At 42.1% G+C, this 19,055-nt stretch overlaps 1 protein-coding gene across 6 annotated transcripts in view; it reads left to right on the top strand.

Moving 5' to 3' along the window:
- Positions 1-17,619, top strand: part of LOC107855995 (putative fucosyltransferase-like protein) — a 28,081-nt gene extending 10,462 nt beyond the window's left edge. For 3 of the 6 annotated variants that reach the window (XM_016700991.2, XM_016700993.2, XM_016700995.2), the window contains exons 3-7: positions 4,439-4,680; positions 10,914-11,018; positions 11,502-11,670; positions 12,095-12,322; positions 17,120-17,619. In XM_016700991.2, the coding sequence (XP_016556477.2) occupies positions 4,439-4,680; positions 10,914-11,018; positions 11,502-11,670; positions 12,095-12,322; positions 17,120-17,375 (1,000 nt within the window). In that variant the 3' untranslated portion in view covers positions 17,376-17,619. The remainder of the gene's footprint in view (positions 1-4,438; positions 4,681-10,913; positions 11,019-11,501; positions 11,671-12,094; positions 12,323-17,119) is intronic. The other 3 variants (XM_016700992.2, XM_016700994.2, XM_047397903.1) reach the window with 1 other exon arrangement.
- The last annotated feature ends 1,436 nt before the right edge of the window (positions 17,620-19,055 follow it).

Below are 19,055 nucleotides of genomic sequence, written 5' to 3'. Positions count from 1 at the left end.
CCCCCCCCCCCCCCCCAACCCGGCATTCAACCAGCTGCCGCTCGGCCCCCAGCCGCCAACTTGGTCTCCAACAGGCCGAGACTCCGCCTGCACCCGCCACGCCGTCTCCAGCAGCCGCAGTCCCAAGCGAAATCCGGTGACTTCTAACCTTTGTTATTTCGTTATTTCATATTGCATTTTAGTTCATTATTTCATATTCCATTCTTAGTACTATGCTCGTAGTAGCCCGTGTACCTTGACTTGCGTGGGGATTTGTGAACATTGTCTGTTGTCTGTTGTTGCTGTTGCTGTGGTCGCCTCTTAGTTTTGCTGCGGGAGTAGTCCTTTGAACGTGTGTGTGCCCTGTAGCCCCTTGCTGCTGCTTTGATATTGCCACCGGGTATATCCTTATATTTTCCTATTTTTTAGTGTAGTTGTGGCTGTGGGTGGTAATGGGTGGTTAGGGTCATGTCCGAGGGGGTTGGGGCGTGGGGTTGTGGCGGGGGCGGGAGATGGGGAGAGAGCGGGAGTGGGTGGGAGGCCAAGGTTTGGCCGAGGGGGGGGTAGTGGGGGGCGCGTGGATAGCGACGGTAGGCTGAGGGTTGGGTCTTAGAATATAGGGACCCTTCAGGGGAAGTCCATAGAGCTGGTGAAGATTCTTAGGAAGAGAAGGATCAACCTTGCGTGTGTCCAAGAGACCAAGTGGGTAGGGTCTAAGGCTAGGGATGTGGACGGTTACAAGCTGTGGTACTCTGGGAGCGACAGGCGTAGGAATGGAGTTGGCATCTTGGTAGATGAAGAGCTTAGAGGTCAGGTAGTGGAGGTGAAGAGGATCAACGATAGGTTGATGACTATTAAGTTGGTCATTCGGGGGTTTACCCTGAACGTGTGTAGTGCCTATGCGCCGCATGTGGGATCGGAGGGGGAGGAGAAGATGCGGTTCTGGGAGGCTTTGGAGGACGTGGTGAGAGGCGTGCCCAGTTCGGAGAAGATTGTTGTAGCAGGGGATTTCAACGGGCATATCGGGGCGCTACCGGGAGGCTTTGGGGATGTGCATGGTGGTTTTGGTTTTGGGGAGAGAAATGAAGAGGGGGCGACCCTATTGGAGTTTGCGAGGGCGTTTGGGCTGGTGGTGGTGAACTCGGGCTTCCCGAAGAAGGACGAGCACCTGATCACTTTTCGGAGCGCGATAGCCAGGACCCAGATTGACTTTTTGTTGCTTAGGAAAGGGGATAGGGCGTTGTGTAAAGACTGCAAAGTCATTCCGAGTGAGAATCTTTCGACCCAACATAGGCTCTTGGTTATGGATTTGGGTATAAAGAAGAATCGAAAGAGGAGGAGTAAGGAGTGTAGACCGAGAATCAAGTGGGGCGGTTTGACGCCAGTGAATGCGTGGGAGATAGGGGAGAGGTTGGCGGGAATGGGGGTGTGAGAATGTAGGGGGGATGTGGATAATATGTGGGACAGGGCGGCAACGTGCATCAGGGAGAATGCAAGGGAGGTGTTGGGTGTTTCGAGGGGCCGGGCCGGACATCACCGGGGGGATTGGTGGTGGAATGAAGAGGTGGGGAAGAAAGTGGAGACCAAGAAAAAGGCGTATGCTAAGTTGGTGGAAAGTAAGGACGAAGAAGAGAAGCGGGTAAACAGGAAAGAGTACAAGCTAGCGAGGAAGGAGGCGAAGTCAGCGGTCACGGCAGCTAAGACGGCCGCTTTTGAGAGCTTGTATGCAGGGTTACAGGGGAAAGGAGGGGAGAAAAAGTTGTTCCGACTCGCTAAGGCTAGGGAGAGGAAGGGTCGTGACCTCGATCAGGTGAGGTGCATTAAGGGGGAGGACGGTAGAGTGTTGGTGGACGGCCACATAAAGAAGAGATGGCAGTCGTACTTTCATAGGCTCTTGAATGACGAGGGGGACAGAGCTATTGTGTTAGGGGAACTGGAACACTCAGGGGAGTGTCGGGATTTTAGCTATTGTAGACGTTTTAAGGTAGACGAGGTTAGACAGGCAGTCCGCAGGATGCGAAGGGGTAGGGCGACGGGGCCGGATGAGATACCGGTGGAGTTTTGGAAGTTCGTTGGAGAGGCTGGTGTAAGGTGGTTGACTGTATTGTTCAATGAAATTTTCAGGACGGCAAAGATGCCCGAGGCGTGGAGGTGGAGTACCATGATTCCCCTCTATAAGAATAAGGGGGACATTCAGTGTTGCAATAACTATAGGGGGATTAAGTTACTGAGTCACTCCATGAAGATCTGGGAGCGACTGGTCGAGGTGAGGCTGAGACGGATAGTGTCTATTTCGGAAAACCAGTTCGGATTTATGCCCGGCCGCTCGACGACGGAGGCAATCCACCTGGTACGGAGGTTGGTGGAGCAGTATAGGGAGAGGAAGAAGGATCTGCACATGGTGTTCATCGACCTGGAAAAGGCGTACGACAAAGTCCCCAGGGAAGTGCTTTGGAGATGCTTGGAGGTGAGTGGAGTACCGCAGGCATATATCAGAGTAATTAAGGATATGTATGAGGGAGCGAAAACCCAGGTGAGGACGGCGGGAGGAGACTCAGAGCATTTCACTGTCCTGACAGGATTGCATCAGGGATCTACTCTTAGTCCCTTTTTGTTTGCGTTAGTAATGGATGTGTTGACGCGGCGTATCCAAGGGGAGGTGCCGTGGTGTATGCTTTTTGCAGACGATGTAGTCTTGATAGATGAGACTCGAGGGGGTGTGAATGACAAATTAGAGTTGTGGAGGCAAACCCTGGAGTCTAAAGGGTTCAGGGTGAGCAGAACCAAGACAGAGTATGTGGAATGTAAGTTTAATGACGTGAGGCGGGAGAATGAGGTAGTAGTGAGGCTAGAAGCACAGGAGGTTGGGAAGAGGGATAAGTTCAAGTATCTCGGGTCCGTGATCCAGAGTAGCGGCGAGATTGACGAGGATGTCTCGCACCGTATTGGGGCGGGATGGATGAAGTGGAAACTCGCATCGGGGGTGCTGTGTGATAGGAAGGTGCCGCCCAAGCTTAAAGGCAAATTATATAGGGTGGTAGTCCGTCCGGCCTTGCTGTATGGAGCGGAGTGTTGGCCAGTTAAGAAATCCCACATTCAAAGAATGAAGGTGGCAGAAATGCGGATGTTGCGCTGGATGTGTGGACTGACCCGAGGGGATAGAGTTCGGAATGAGACTATCCGGGAGAAGGTTGGTGTGACTTCAGTGGAGTGTAAGATGCGGGAAGCACGATTGAGATGGTTCGGACACGTGAAGAGGAGGGGCATGGATGCCTCGGTCCGTAGGTGTGAGAGGCTAGCGTTGGATGGTTTTAGACGGGGTAGGGGTAGGCCGAAGAAGTACTGGGGTGAGGTGATTAGGTGGGACATGGAACAGTTACAGCTCAACGAGGACATGACCCTAGATAGGAAGGTCTGGAAGATGCGAATTACGGCAGAGGATTAGGGCCAGTTCGGGTCGCTAGTGTAGGGAATTAATTGGTGGGGGTGTATTCCTGTTATGATTCCGTATTCAATGTTCCGTGTTCCGTGTTCCATGTTTATTACGAATATGTGTGCTTTCCTCTGCTTTATATTCCTGCATTCATGCTTTACTCTGTTTTATGTTCCTTATGGGTGCCGTATCTATGTTATGTCATCTGCTTCTGTGCTGTACTATGTGTTTGTGTGATATCTCGTTACTTGAGCCGGGGGTCTTTCGGAAACAGCCTTTCTACCTCATCAGAGGTAGAGGTATGGACTGCGTACATCTTACCCTCCCCAGACCCCACTAAGTGGGAATACACTGGGTTTGTTGTTGTTGTTGTTGTTGTTGTTGTAATTGGGTTTTTTGGTAATCGGAAGAGGTGGTCGAAACCACCTCTTCTATATAATAGAAATCTAGTAGTGTGTTATCCCATTTTGTTTTTTGTTTTATGTTTTTTATACTGTTATTTGTCCTGAGCCGGGTTCTATCGAAAACAACCTCTCTACTTCATCTCTACTTCATCTGAGGTAGTGGTATGGACTGTGTATGCTTTACCCTCCCCAAACCCCACTTTGTGGGACTACACTGGGTATGTTGTTGTTGTTGTACCTCATATACTAAAAGCCAAGGCACTTTCCACAACAAAGGCTGGAGAGGTTGTCTACAAATGCTTCTATCATAAGTTGGTTGGCTCAGGGCGCCCACATATACAATAATCTTAGGACCATATTCAACAACAACAACAACAACAACAAACCCAGTGTATTCCCACCTAGTGGGGTCTGGGGGGTAATATGGACGCAGTCCATACCTCTACCTCTGATGAAGTAGAAAGGCTGTTTTCGATAGACCCCCGGCTCAAGACACGAGATACCACACAATCTTAGGACCATATTGTGCTTATAATTTAAATTTTAATTCTTTCTTATATCTGAATCTTTATATCTCTGGTGAAATCATTAACCAATGTTATTATTCTTTCTCATGTTTCAGAAGGGGATATGATATTGTAATGACAACAAGCCTCTCTTCGGATGTTCCTGTTGGGTACTTCTCTTGGGCCGAGTATGATATAATGGCTCCAGTGCAATCTAAAACCGAGAATGCATTAGCAGCTGCTTTTATTTCTAATTGTGGTGCTCGCAACTTCCGGTTGCAAGCTCTTGAAGTGCTTGAAAGAGAAAAGATCAAAATTGATTCTTTTGGAAGTTGTCATCATAACCGGGATGGAAATGGTCAGTGTCTTTCCGTTATATTTGATGATATACTGATGGTGTCTTTTTGAGGAGTTTATTGTCTAAAATATTTCAATACAGTGGGTTTGATTCACTCTTCCTCAATTGTCATACATTCCTTGAAAAGCCAATTTTACTGGAAATAGAAACCTTACATCTGTTTCCTTGCTAAACGTGCACATATGCATTTAAGTTTTCTAATGTCTTTTCTGAAAGCTACCTTGTAATTGGATGTAGTGTAATTACTACCCTACTATAGGAATTACGAAGACCTTTTTGTTTGTCATAAGTAATAGTATTGCTTAATTACAAACATAATGTTTGGTTATACAAGTGTTTACATAGTTTAGTCCTTTAAATTTAAAAAATGAAATTAATTATTAAAATTAAACTTTAATGTTTGAAGAATATCTGTCTACGTAAGAAATATTACTAAATTTTATCTATAATTAGGTATTCACGATACATATTATTTTTAAAATATAGTATGACATAGCTCCCAAGGGTGCTTCAATGAAGTTGGTTGTGCACCATGAGGTCTCAGGTTCAATTTCCAACAGAGACAAACACTAGGTGATTTCTTCCCGTCTGTTCTAGCCTTGGTGAATAGAGTTATCTGGTACCTATTGTTGGTGGGAGGTGACAGGTATCTCGTGGAATTAATCGAGGTGCGCGCAAGCTAGCCCGGACATCACAGTTATCAAAAAAAAATATATAGTATGAAATAATTATAGATTGATAACTAATATTATAAAAAGGAACTGATCTATAAATTTCAAATAAATAATGTTATAATTAAATTGATTAATAAAAATTCTAATAAGCACACATTTTGCAAGAATATCAGACTACATGTTTGACCAAAAAATACTAATATTTATAACCATAATTTCAGAACATTGTTCAAATTTTTGATAAAAAATAGTTTATCAGTTTTGATGTCATTTAATATAAACCAAGATTGTCTATAACAACAACAACAACAACAAAAAACCCAGTGTATTCCCACATAGTGGGGTCTGGGGAGGGTAGAATGTACGCAGTCCATACCGCTACTTCCAAAGAAGTAGAGAGGCTGTTTCCGATAGACTCCCGGCTCAAGATAGAGAATAGTAAGCAAGAGCGTAATGCACCATTAAGCATGGTGGGTGGCATAACATAAAAGGAATAAGACATACTAAAAATAAAATAGAAATCAGAGTAATACGAAATAAGATAAATAAGCGCAATATGAAATAAGAGATAAGAAATATGGCATCCGGAAAGTACGACCCCCACCTATGGACACAGTCCTGGGATTACTAATCCAGCTATACATGAGCTCTTCTACTACTAGCTACAACCCACGCACGCGACCTAGCTTTTTACCTTTATCCGCGACCTCCACACCTTCCTATCTAGGGTCATGTCCTCAGTAAGCTGTAGCTGCTCCATATCATGTCTAATCACTTCCCACCAGTACTTCTTCGGCCTACCTCTCTTCCTCCGAAAGCCATCCAACGCTAGCCTCTCACACCTACGAACTGGGGCATCCGTGCCTCTCCTCATCACATGCCAAAACCATCTCAGCCTTCCTTCCCACATCTTGTACTCCACCGAAGCAACTCCCACCTTCTCCTGGACTATCTCATTCTGAACTCTATCCCCTCTAGTAAGTCCAGACATCCAATGCAACATTCTCATTTCCGCCACATTCAATTTTTGAATGTGGGAGTTCTTGACTGGCCAACACTCTGCTTCATATAACATAGCTGGACAAACTGCCATTTTATAGAATTTGCCTTTTAAGCTTAAGTGACACCTTCTTATCACACAACACACCCGAGGCGAACCTCCACTTCATCCAACCTGCTCCAATATGGTTAGAAATATCCTCATTAATCTCGCCATTCCCTTGAATCATAGACCCAAGATACTTAAGACTCTTTCTTACAAACATCCTGGGAATTTAGCCTCACCACCACATCGTCCTCCTGCCTCAAGTCGCTAAACTTGCATTCCATCTACTCCGTCTTGTACCTACTCAACCTGAACCCCTTGGACTTCAGGGTTTGCCTCCAAACCTCTAATTTTTCGTTCACACCCTCTCGCGTCTCGTCAATCAACACTACATCGTCCGCAAACAACATACACCATGGCACCTCCCCTTCAATACGTCGCGTCAACACATCCATCACCAACGCAAACAGGAACAGGCTAAGAGTCGAACCCTGATGCAACCCTGTCTCGACTGAAAAATGTTCTGTGTCCCCTCTCGTCGTTCTCACCCGAGTCTTTCCTCCATCGTACATGTCCTTAATAGCACTGATGTACACCACTGGGACCCTTTTTGCCTCTAAGCATCTCCAAAGAACCTCCCTAGGGACTTTGTCATAAGCCTTCTCCAAGTCGATGAACACCATGTGCAAATTCCTCTTTCTTTCCCTATACTATTCCACCAATCTCCTCACCAGGTGTATTGCCTTTGTCGTCGAGCGACCGGGCATAAAACCAAACTGATTCTCTGAAATGGATACGATCTTCCTTAATCTCCGCTCCACCACCCTTTCCCAAATCTTCATAGTATGATTCAGCAGCTTGCCCCTATAGTTGGTGCAACTCTGAATGTCCCCCTTGTTTTTATATAAAGGAATCATCGTACTCCACCTCCAGGCTTCAGGCATCCTTACCGTCTTGAAAATGCCGTTAAACAAATTAGTTAACCACCTTAACCCTGCCCTACCTGAAAACTTCCAAAAATCCATCAGAATCTCATCAGGCCCCGTCGCCCTTCCCCTCCGACCTTAAAGCGTCTACAATAACTGAAATCACGTCTCTCCTCCGAGTGTCCCAGCTCACCTAACTCAATGCCTCTGTCCCCTTCCTCGTTCAAAAGCCTATGGAAATACTCCTGCCATCTCTTCTTAATATGTGCATCCTCCACCAAAACTCTACCATCCTCCCCCTTAATGCACTTCACTTGGTCGAGGTCCTGACCCTTTCGCTCCCTAGCCTTAGCAAGCCTCTACAACCTCTTTTCCCCTCCTTTCTCCTCTAACCCCGCATACAAGCTCTCAAACACTGCTGACTTTGCTACCGTAACTGCAAGCTTAGCCTCCTTCTTTGCTAATTTGTAGACCTCCCAATTCATCCTCTTCTCCTCTTCTCCTCTGCATCTATACTTTCAATCAGCTTAACATACGTTCCCTTCTTAATCTCCACTTTCTTCTTAACATCTTCATTCCACCACCAGTCCCCCTTATGTCGTCCTGCCCGACCCCTTGAAACACCCAACACTTCTCCAGTAGTCTCCGTGATGCAACTGACAGCCTTATCCTACATGGCATCCACGTCTCCCCTACAATCCCACACCCCCAAAACCGCCACTTTCTCTTCTATCTTCAGTGCACTATCTGGCGTCAAGCCACCCCACCTAATTCTAGGCCGACCCTCCTCGAGCCTTCGCTTCTTGCTCCTCTTCATAAACAAGTCCATCACCAGAAGCCTATGCTGAGTCGAAAGATGCTCACTCGGAATGATTTTACAGTTCTTACATAAAACCCTATCCCCTCTCCTTAGCAGCATAAAGTCAATCTGAGTCTTGGCTATCGCACTTTGAAAGGTAATCAAGTTATCCTCCTTCTTCGGAAAGCTCGAATTCACCACCACCAACCCAAAAGCCCTTGCAAAATCCATCAAAGCTGCTCCCTCCTCATTCCTATCACCAAAACCAAAACCTCCATGCACATTGTCACAACCTCCCGGCACAACCCCAATGTGCCCATTGAAGTCCCCTGCTATGACAATCCTTTCCGAACTAGGCACGCCTCTCACCACTTCGTCCAAAGCCTCCCAAAACCCCGCTTTCACCTCTTCCAAGCCCATCTGCGGAGCATAAACACTACACACATGCAGCGTAAACCCCCCAATGACCAACTTGATCGTCATCAACCTATCACAGACCTTCTTTACCTCCACCACCTGCGCTTTAAGCTCCTCATCCACTAAGATCCCCACACCATTCCGACGCCTGTCACTCCCTGAGTACCACAGCTTATACCCATCCACATCCCTAGCTTTAGACCCTACCCATTTAGTCTCCTGAACACACGCAATATTAATCTTCCTCCTCTTAAGAATCTTCACCAGCTCTATGGACTTATCCCGAAGGGTCCCTATATTCCAAGACCCTACCCTCAGCCTATCTACTCTCGCCTCTCGCCTCTCGCCTATCTCTACCACCACTCACCACCCCAGCCCTAACACCCGACCTAGACCCCACACCTACCTCTGATCGCCTCTCTTCACCCCCACGCAAAGCCGGCCCCAACCCCAACCCCAACCCCCTCGGAGATGACCCTATTCCACCATCAACCCCTACAACCACCACTTAAGGCCAAAACCAAACCCAAACAAAGCCCCAAGCCGATAGACAAGTAGACACCAAAAACAAAGCACCAACAGGAAAGCAGAAAAGGAAAAGGAAGAAAGCAGTAAAGAAACAGTATTCAGTCACAGAAATACCCGATCCGGCCTAGCAGCTACAGCAACACATAGATATCCACCAACAAACTACAGCAAACCGATACAAACTATACTCACAAGAAAACAAAATAATACAAACGAAACGGTAAAATAATAACTAGTAAAAGTATGTAAATATCAAAGCTTAGCTGTCACCAGGGTACTCCTGCGTGCTGATGGTATCGTCAATTTTGCTTTCTGAGTTGTTTGCTGAAATAGCGTCGCCAGAAAGCTGCCGCCGGAGCGCCACCGGCTATCGCTGGAGCTTCAACTGGGCGTGACCGGTTCTGCGTTCTGGGGACCTTCGCCGGAGTCGTTTTGGCGAAAACCCTACTCATTAGTCATTATAAGTCAAGTTTGTAGATGACTCGTTCTTTTTAAGATTAGGAGGTATAGTTTCAAAAAATTAGGATGATAACGTAGCTAAACTCAATGAGAAAAATAAAGAAAACAAATAAGAAGAAACAAAATATAAGAAATTACATGAAGCACAAGTAGTAAAGGTTGATAAAATGAGAAGTAAAGAAATAAATTAATCTAAATAGAATAATAAATTTGAAAAATAAAAAATAATTTAGAAAGTAATAATAAAAATAATTATAAAGCTAAAAATAATAGAAATAAAAAATAAATTAAGAAGAACAAAAATTTAATTATAATATACAAGGGAAGATTTTTTTAAAAAAGAAAAAACCTAGTAATTACACCATATAATTACTAGCGACTCTCAACCCTCTTAGAATTGAAGAATGTAATTACTCCCCCTCGATTACACCCAGGTACATGCTGATCAAGTAATTACTTGGTCAGACAACATACCAAAACAATGTCCTATACCCAAATCTAGTTACAAGGTGGCTCTCCCAACATGCCCTAGACTGTCAGATGTTTTGCCAATGTTACGATTTCATTTGTGAATAGATTATTTTGCTGTTGTATGTAACCTTTTCTTGAGCCGAGGGTCTATCGGAAACAGCCTTTCTACCTTTCAAGATAGGGGTAAGGTCTACGTATACCTTTCCCAGACCCCACTTATGGGATTACAAGGGTATTTTGTTGTTGTATGTTACGTTTTGAACGCTTATTATCTTGCAGCTCATTAGCATAGAGTTGCATGCAGATATCTTTTTTGTAAAGTCATTGCTAAGAAGCTAGACCTTGATTTGTTAGAAAGAAACATTTAAGAAATAGGTAGTTTGGATAAATTTTATATTTGAATGGCAAATATGATTACACAAGCGTGTGGTTGAACTTCTCATTAGTATGTGAGTCACTAGAATAGAGTTGAAAAGCATACATCTCCTGTAAATTAAAACGTGTGTGTGCACAAAGAAGTTTCTGCTGTGCAACTCATTAGAATAGAGCTGAAAAGAAGATGGCCCCAGAACTTTGGTCTAGTGGTAAGAGTGCAGTGCATGATGTTTGGGTTAGACTCACGTCGCAATTCTTCAAACCTTGCTGTAGATCAAATTCTGATATTTATGTAGAGAAGAGTAGTGGGTCCTGCCTGTTATCTACCGTGTTTCAAACCTTGCGCTATTGACCATTAGGGATTTTTTGGTTGTGAAAAAAGGGGTTGAAAAACAAACCTTTCTAGTAAGGTAGAGAAATGGTAGTCTGGATAAATCTAATATTTGGTTTGAGAGTATATTTATGCATGCGTGTAGGTTAATTTTACGCTGTATCCTGTTAACTCTCACTTATCATATTTGTTCTCAATTTTGTGGCAGTGGACAAAGTGGAAACCCTCAAGCGCTTCAAATTTAGCTTCGCTTTTGAGAATTCTAATGAGGAGGATTATGTCACTGAAAAATTCTTCCAGTCTCTGGTTGCTGGTATTAACTTTTGTCTGTTAAACTTTTTCTCTGCTTTGTTCACTTAGTTTCAATGTATCTATTATTTTCTCTAAAGCCCGGTCCCTCTATATTGATGCATTTTTTATTTTTTTTCTATAATGCCATATTTTTCACGAAAGACCTTGAAGATGTGAGCTTTGAAGTGTGCCATGAAAAACAAATATTGCAAAAAGCGCTAACTTATGAGTACCTTTTGGTACTTCAAATATGTTTTGTAACTGGATTTGCATATTCTGGTTCAGCATACAGATGCTCAGCTCTTATTCATTTGAAATGGTTTAGGAAATTTGTTGAAATGATACTACATGAATTATCCTGGCTTAATCATTTTCTTCTGTCTTCTTTGTCAATATATTTTAGGTAAGATTTGTGCATAGAATCCCGTGTTTATGAGTTCTAATGAATTACTACTTCAGAATTAAGATGTATGGTACTCAACTTTATTGTGCTGACCAAAAGAAGATAAACTTGCAGGATCAATCCCCGTGGTGATTGGTGCTCCAAACATCCAGGACTTTGCCCCTTCTCCTAATTCACTTTTACACATTAAAGAGCTGAAAGATGCTGAAACCGTCGCCAATACTATGAAGTACCTTGCAGCAAATCCTAGTGCATATAATGAAATGTTAGGGTATGCTCAAAGTGCTTTTCTTGCATCAAATTTTTTAGTTGATTATTTGATCTTGCTCCTCTTGATTAAGTCTTCTTTTGTGTCCTAAATTAACTCTGTTTGGTTTATCCTGAAGATTTATCCACTCTCAAGGAAAAATCTTTTTTCAACACCTTTCTATATTTTTTCAATATCCTTTTACTAAGAAAGTAACAAAAGCCTGTCTCTATAGTTACAAAACTTTTACTACCTTGTCTTAGTTTTCGACATAATCATACATTATTTTGGACTAATTATAACTCCTGAATGGAGATGAATGGAGTCTCTGTCTGGCTCTCTCCTTCTGCTTGCTGGGAGTTGCGATTGCCCCTTTCCTTTCAAAATTTATTAAAGGTTTCTTAAATTTAATGGTTCTGGCTAACAAAGTCTTGTTTTGATTGTTTAGGTGGAAGGTTGAGGGCCCATCTGATTCTTTCAAAGCCCTAGTTGACATGGCAGCAGTTCACTCTTCCTGTCGTTTGTGTATCTTCTTGGCAACAAGTATTAGGGAGAGAGAAGAGCAGAGTCCAAAATTTATGGAACGTCCCTGCAAATGTACCAGAGGTTCAGAAACTGTATATCATGTATATGTACGTGAAAGAGGGCGGTTTGAGATGGAGTCCATTTTCCTAAGGTATTTTCTGCCACGACTATAAATAGCATATATAAGTGCATTTTTCTGAAGATGTTCCTGCACCAAATTTTAGTACTCTTTCCAATCTATTCCATAGCGATGGAGAGAAAACATTTGAGAAACTTTCTCCAAATTTTTTAATGTGATATACCTGCCAAATCTCGTCTTAACAATGAATAAAATGAAAGTGAAAGAAATCGAATTTCGTACCTTTTCTTTTTGGATAATTATGGTGTCCAGACCAGCTTTTGCGTACCTTCACGAGTTATCTGCCACCTCTCACCAACAATAGGTACCAGGTATCTCTATCCACCAAGGCTTGGATAGATGGGAAGAGATCACTTAATATTTTTGTCTCTGCTGGGATTTGAACCAGAGACCTAACGGTTCTCACCCACTTCATTGACCACTAGGCCACACCCTTGGGTGCACCTTTTTCCTTTTCTGAGGGAGAATACAGGAATATACTTATGTTAAGAGTCCCACATCGGAAGAAGGATGAGTACTTGGTCTCCTTATATGGGCTTGGACAATCCTCCCTTCATGAGCTGACTTTTGAGTTTGAGTTAGATCCAAGTTTCATTCTTTACATGGTATCAGAGCTCTAAAGACAAAAGCTAAAGCTGCGTAATTACCCTCCCACACTCTCTAGCAATGGCCCCAGACACAACACCTTTATCACTGTCAACACCCTCATTGCATCATCTTATTGCTGCCTGTCCAATCAAGCTTAAGCCCACAAACTACTTGATTTGGAGAACTCATATCATGCAGCTCATACAGGTTATGAGGGTCACAGACTTGATTGAGGAGGAGAAACCAGACAAAGGTAATTCATCTGCCACAGATGGAAAGGAAAAATCTATTGAGGAGAAGACAAGTGAGGTCAATGACTGGGATGAAAGAGATGTATTGTTGAGGACATGGATCTCCGGAACTATGACTAAGGAGAGCATGTATCTCATTGTAGGCTGTACTATAGCCAAGGAGATGTGGGAATGCTTGGAAGAGGCATATCTTCAAGCAACAAAGGAGAAAAAATTTCAACTCAAACAACTCCTCCAGAACATCAAGTTGGGATCTAAGAAACTTGATGATTATCTAAAAGAGTTTAAAGGAATATGGCCTTGCAGCCATACACAAACCTTTTGATGAGGATAGCAAGGTTATCAACTTTGCAAGAGGTTTGGGTCCTACCTATAGGACTTTCAGAACTGTGATGCTTGGGAAGGCGCCCTATCTAACTCTCAATCAGTTTGTTAATGCCCTTAGAGGTTTTGACATTCGAGAAGAGGAGGATGAAGTGCCGCAAGAAAACCATAGCATGGCCTTCTCTGCACAAAGAGGCAGAGTTAGAGGATCGAGAGGGAACTACAACCAGAATAGAGGGAACTCTAACTACAATTCAAGAGGTAGAGGATGCAGACTTGTTGGACAAGGTCAGAACCACCAAACTGTGTACGGATCAAATCAGATGAAAAGAATGGATTCATCCAGTGCTTGCCAAATTTGTGGTAGAAATAACCACACTGCACTTAAGTGCTTCTACAGATGGGACTACTCTTATCAGGCCATAGAAGATCTCCCACGGGCCTTAGCAGCAACCAATCTGCAGGGAATAACTAATGATCCGACTATGTATGTTTAACTCAGGAGCCACAAATCATATGACCAACAACATAGGTAATTTATCTGATCTTAAAGTTAACAATGGAACTGATAAGATAATTGTTGGTAATGGATCACTTTTAAACATCACACATGTTGGGAACACTACCAAATCAGGTTTAAAAGTTAAGGAAATGCTAGTAGTACCCAAGTTAAATAAGAATCTACTGTCTGTTAGCAAGCTTGCAAAAGAAAATTCCTGTACACTTGAGTTTGATGAATCTGATTTTGTTGTTACGGACAAGAAGTCAGGAAACAGGTGGCCAAGGGATCTAAGAGAAGAGGACTCTGTTGGAGACTAGGAGTTAGCTGACTAGTTAGCATAGGGCTGTGTATGCTGAATGTGTTATGTGTTAGGACTGTGTAAAGCAGTAGTATTAGGACTCTGTGATTGAGTATGAATATACCGCATATTTTGTATGTAGTAGTAGTCGGATAGGACTCTAATGGTCACAAGATGATCAATTCGGTACACCTACATTGCCTATTTAACGGGCATTGTTCTGATGATTGAAAGATACGAAATACACAACTATCTTTTCAGCTTCTCTGTCTCCTTTCCGTATTGTGTTTTCTACATGGTATCAGAGTCAGGCCCATCCAAATACTTTGTTCACCGATGTTAGGCCCCCATATTATATTATTTACGCTCCAGTTAACAAAGGTCTATCCTCCCCCCATGAGCTAGCTTTTGAGGTTGAGCTAGACCCAAGATTCATTCTTTACAACTTAATTTGTAAAATCTTCTTTCCCTTCTCTTTTTTGATGAAGTGATGTGTGTCATTAACAAAAAGCATCAACAAGCTATGTTACGCAGACTCTTCAGTTTTGCTGCCACACCAGTGTCGATGTGAAGATTGTGCGGGTGTGTGATTCGGTCAACGCACATTGGATACTTGGACCAGAGTCCATGGACAAATTTGGAGGGGGGGGGGGGGGGGGATTCAAATTTGATTTCTCAAAATTAAAGATAAAATAGATTTAGGACATGGGAATTGACATACCTACAGTATTGTAGTCCTTTTGTCTCCTTTTTAGTTTTTCCTCTTGGTCAATGTTCATTGATTCATGTTTCAAGCCATATGGAGAGAAACTAAGAATTTAAATGGTTGTGTTTTGACTTCTAGTAGACAGTAACAACTATCGGTTAGGAGAGTTGGTGGAAGGCCTTGAAAGACTTCTCTTTTCTTTTTTAAGGGGAAGAACCAGAGAGCGTGAGAAGGTGAGCCTTGGAGTAACTGGTGAAGTTGCTGCCATGTGATCAGGAGATCACGGGTTTAAGCCTTGGAAACAGCCTCTGGCAGAAATGCAAGGTAAGGCTGTGTACGATACACCCTTGTGGTGGGGCCCTTCCCCGGACACCGCGCATAGCGGTAGCTTTAGTGCACCTGGCTGCCCTTTTTTTAACTAGATAGCGTGAAAGAAGAAGTTGGGGTCTTGGGGAAGATGGCCTAAAAGATATTTCAAAATTTAGAGTATCTTTATCGTAGCTCTATTTTATAATTTTGGAATTTTGGCCAAATCCAAGCACCGGTATCTATACTTGGATCCGTATTCCTGTATCTTAAAATTAAAATTTTTCTGAATCCGACCCTCAGATTTGCATCCGTGTCGGATATCCGCACCCCAGTCCGAGCAACTTAGTCAAGAAGATGCAGCTTACAAAAGAAATTTTCTAGAAATTACAAGACCCTATACAAAGTGCTTGGCTAAGTCTAGGGAGCTTACAAACTCAAAAAATGGTCGGTGCTAATTACAGGTGTCAAATTAATCCAGCTAAAGAGACTAAGCAAACACTTCGTTTTGGTGGAAGAGTTTGGAGTTAAAATACCTTCAAAACATCTAAAAATACCTTCAAAACATCTACTGCTCCTTTCATTCCTTAAAGACCAAAAAATTTCTCCAAGAATCACTACTCAGATCTTCTTGATGGCCTTGTCCACTCTCCAGTGGCTCCAGCTTGAGTAAACTTTTCTCACATGGTACAGGCATCACTCAATTCAGCCTGAGGCAAAAATACATGTTCCAACGATCAATGGCTACAATGCAATGCAAAAACAAACGATTAGTATTTTCTTATCTTTCCTTACCATGTAGGATCTGTTAACCAATTGAACGCCTCTTCTATTATGTTTATCTAGTGTTAGGCAAGCTCCCTTCAAAACAGATCAATTGAAGCAGATAACTTGAACTTGGTCTTCCGGATCAACTTCTATGACCTGATATCAGAATCTTGATTCTGCATACTTTGCTGCTTGTAGCACTCTTTAGCTGTGAAGATGTTTTGTTCCCCCATCTCAGAGCGTCAGGTAGATTCTCCAAAATGGTATATTCCTCAGTCTAACTAGTAGGTCTAGTAGACTTCCAGTTCCAAGTCTTGTACGGCTCTTTTGAGGTGAATGCCCCTACTGTTGCCTTTTATGTTGTCAGCTATGGAGGACTCTTTGGCATGAGCAATCTGGAAAACTGTGGGGAACTCCACCATGAGTGATGAATTGTTCAACCATTTGTCTTTCAAAAATCTACTCCTATGTGCACCATTACCAGCTTTAAAGTGAACATTCGGAGAGAATTCCCGTCCCAACTTGCTGATATATTTCCATGGTCCTACCCCAGAGGGTGCATTAGCAAGTTTGGAGCACCAGTTATTCAACACCCCATGTTTGGTCTCGATGACCTCTTTCCAGAGGCTTAAGTCAGTAGTAGCATACCTCCATAACCAGTTCATTTTCAGACACTTGTTCTGCAAACATAATCTTGTTTCCCTTCTCTTCCGCTCAGGTTGAGGCATAGTTATCTAATTATTTGAGTTACTATTCACTGTGCCTTACCTTCAAAGTATGAGATGTACTTGGTTTGGCTTTGAGGCCATTTGTGTATGGGGTTATGAAGTAACTTTAACTTCAAAGTATAATTTTAGCTTATCATGCCGCTAGCTGTTAGCATGTTAAAAGTTTGGGGATCTGACCATGAAAAAAGAAATTGGAAACCTACTTCATTATGTGATTCTCTCCTTCACTTTTACATTGCCTTGCTGTGCATATACAACTGTTTTCATGTCCCCTTTGTTACAGCTTTCCCATCTCTTATGTAATATTTGTATCACCATCATTACTGGAACCTTTGCAGATCATCTAATTTGTCACTGGAGGCTTTTGAATCTGCATTATTGTTAAAGTTCAAATCTCTAAAGCATGTTCCCATTTGGAAAGAAGAAAGACCTCAAATACTACGCGGAGGAGATGAACTAAAACTCTATAGATTGCATCCTCTTGGCATGACACAGCGACAGGCATTGTACAACTTCAGATTCAAAGGAGACACTGATTTTAGGGATCACATCGAAAGCCACCCATGTGCAAAGTTCGAAGCCATATTTGTATAAGATCAAGTGAAAAAAACTGTCTCAACAGCAGGTTGTTTTAGGCCAATAGCTTAATGCTCATCCTTACTATCTACCCCATTGTCTCTACATCATTCTGGTTATGAATTTTGCAGTGCAAAATGTTATCCTGTTGAGTAAGGATTTGATTATTACAAGGAGCCTGTCTAATTTTGGGTGGCAAATTATTTACTTTTTACATTTTCAAGGAAAAAGAAAGAGAGAGCAACAAACTTTTAACCTTGAATTAACATGCTTAACCTTCCAAAATAGTGCAGTTGGGAATTTTCTTCTGAGATACGTACCTGGACTTGGTTTTGCTAGCAGATGGTTTTAGCTTCTCAATTGTAATGTAGTTCAGAGGTTACATGTACTGACAAGTGCAGAAACTTTTTTATGTTTTTTTTTTTTTTTTTTTTTTTTTTTGCGGAATAGAGCCAAAAATGTCCCGAGTTAGATCATATTATAGATGTCACTTTTTTAAAGGAAAAATTACTTAAAACTATAACTCCCACCTACCAAAAGTAATTACAAAAATTCCTTTTTGACACTTTTTCTCTCCGAACTTCATATATGTATCTCACCTATTCTTTTCTTATGCTGAATATTTCTCAAAGAGTATCTAAAATCAAGGTCTCAATTAAACGATTTTCAAAGTTTGAATTTACAAATATGTTCTTCTCAAATTGCTAACATCAACTTTTCAGCAAAAATTCTCAAATTGCTAACATCAACTTTTCAACAAAAAGAAACTTGAAAGGATTAACGAAAGGAAAATGGAATTCGATCTAGAGAATTCATTAACAGGCTTTGATGCCGTATCAACTCTCTTCACCACACAATTCGATCACACGCCGTCGTTTATTGGCTTCGAATCCATCGATGTTTGCTTTTCTCTTGGCTGTCACTCTCTCTCCCTGATTTCTCAAGTAAATACTTCACATTGCTTTTGTCAAATACTTCGATGATTTGAGCATTGACGCAATTCCAACGTCAAGTCAAAGACAAGGGAAGTTTTAACGCCAGTTATATACTTCAAAACCATGTATTGGAATAAGTTGTTATTTCAACCCTTATGTAAATGGGTGATTAAAACATCGAAGATATTATGTTATTTGTAATCTGATACATAGAACAGGTATGTATATATATGACATTTAACATTACTGAGAGTTTTTATGTCATACCATATTCATAACTATGTTATGTATCTGTTTGACATAGAAACTGTTGGTTGTTTTATTTCAAAACCATATACACAACAAAGTTATGTATATGTATGTCATACAAACTGGTGAGTTGTTTTATTTTAAAGGCCAAAGACATCGATAGACACTCAAACTTGTTGCAAAAATTCACTTAGACCCCTAAACTATGACTTGTACCTATCAGACCTCTAAACCCTCCAAATTTTGTTCCAATTAAGCAATTTTTGCCTACATGACATTGCGCGTGTTGTTTAGTAGCGGGTGGTGCGTGACTCGTGAAAAAGCTATCTATGTGGCAAAAGTTAACGTTATTTAACGTATACTTTTGCCATCCCCTTCAATTTCCCTCTATTTTTAACCTAATTTCCTCTTCTTCTTTCTTCATTCTCCCCCCCATAGCTGATTTCTCTCTCAACTTCTCTTATTTCACTATCAAATTTATCTCATAATTTCTCTTAAATCAATTTTTCTCTCA

Source organism: Capsicum annuum, chromosome 10 (assembly GCF_002878395.1).
Source record: "Capsicum annuum cultivar UCD-10X-F1 chromosome 10, UCD10Xv1.1, whole genome shotgun sequence".
In the NCBI taxonomy this organism is placed as follows: Eukaryota; Viridiplantae; Streptophyta; class Magnoliopsida; order Solanales; family Solanaceae; genus Capsicum; species Capsicum annuum.
Note: the sequence above shows the minus strand (reverse complement) of the source record. Positions and strands in the feature narration are given on the sequence as shown.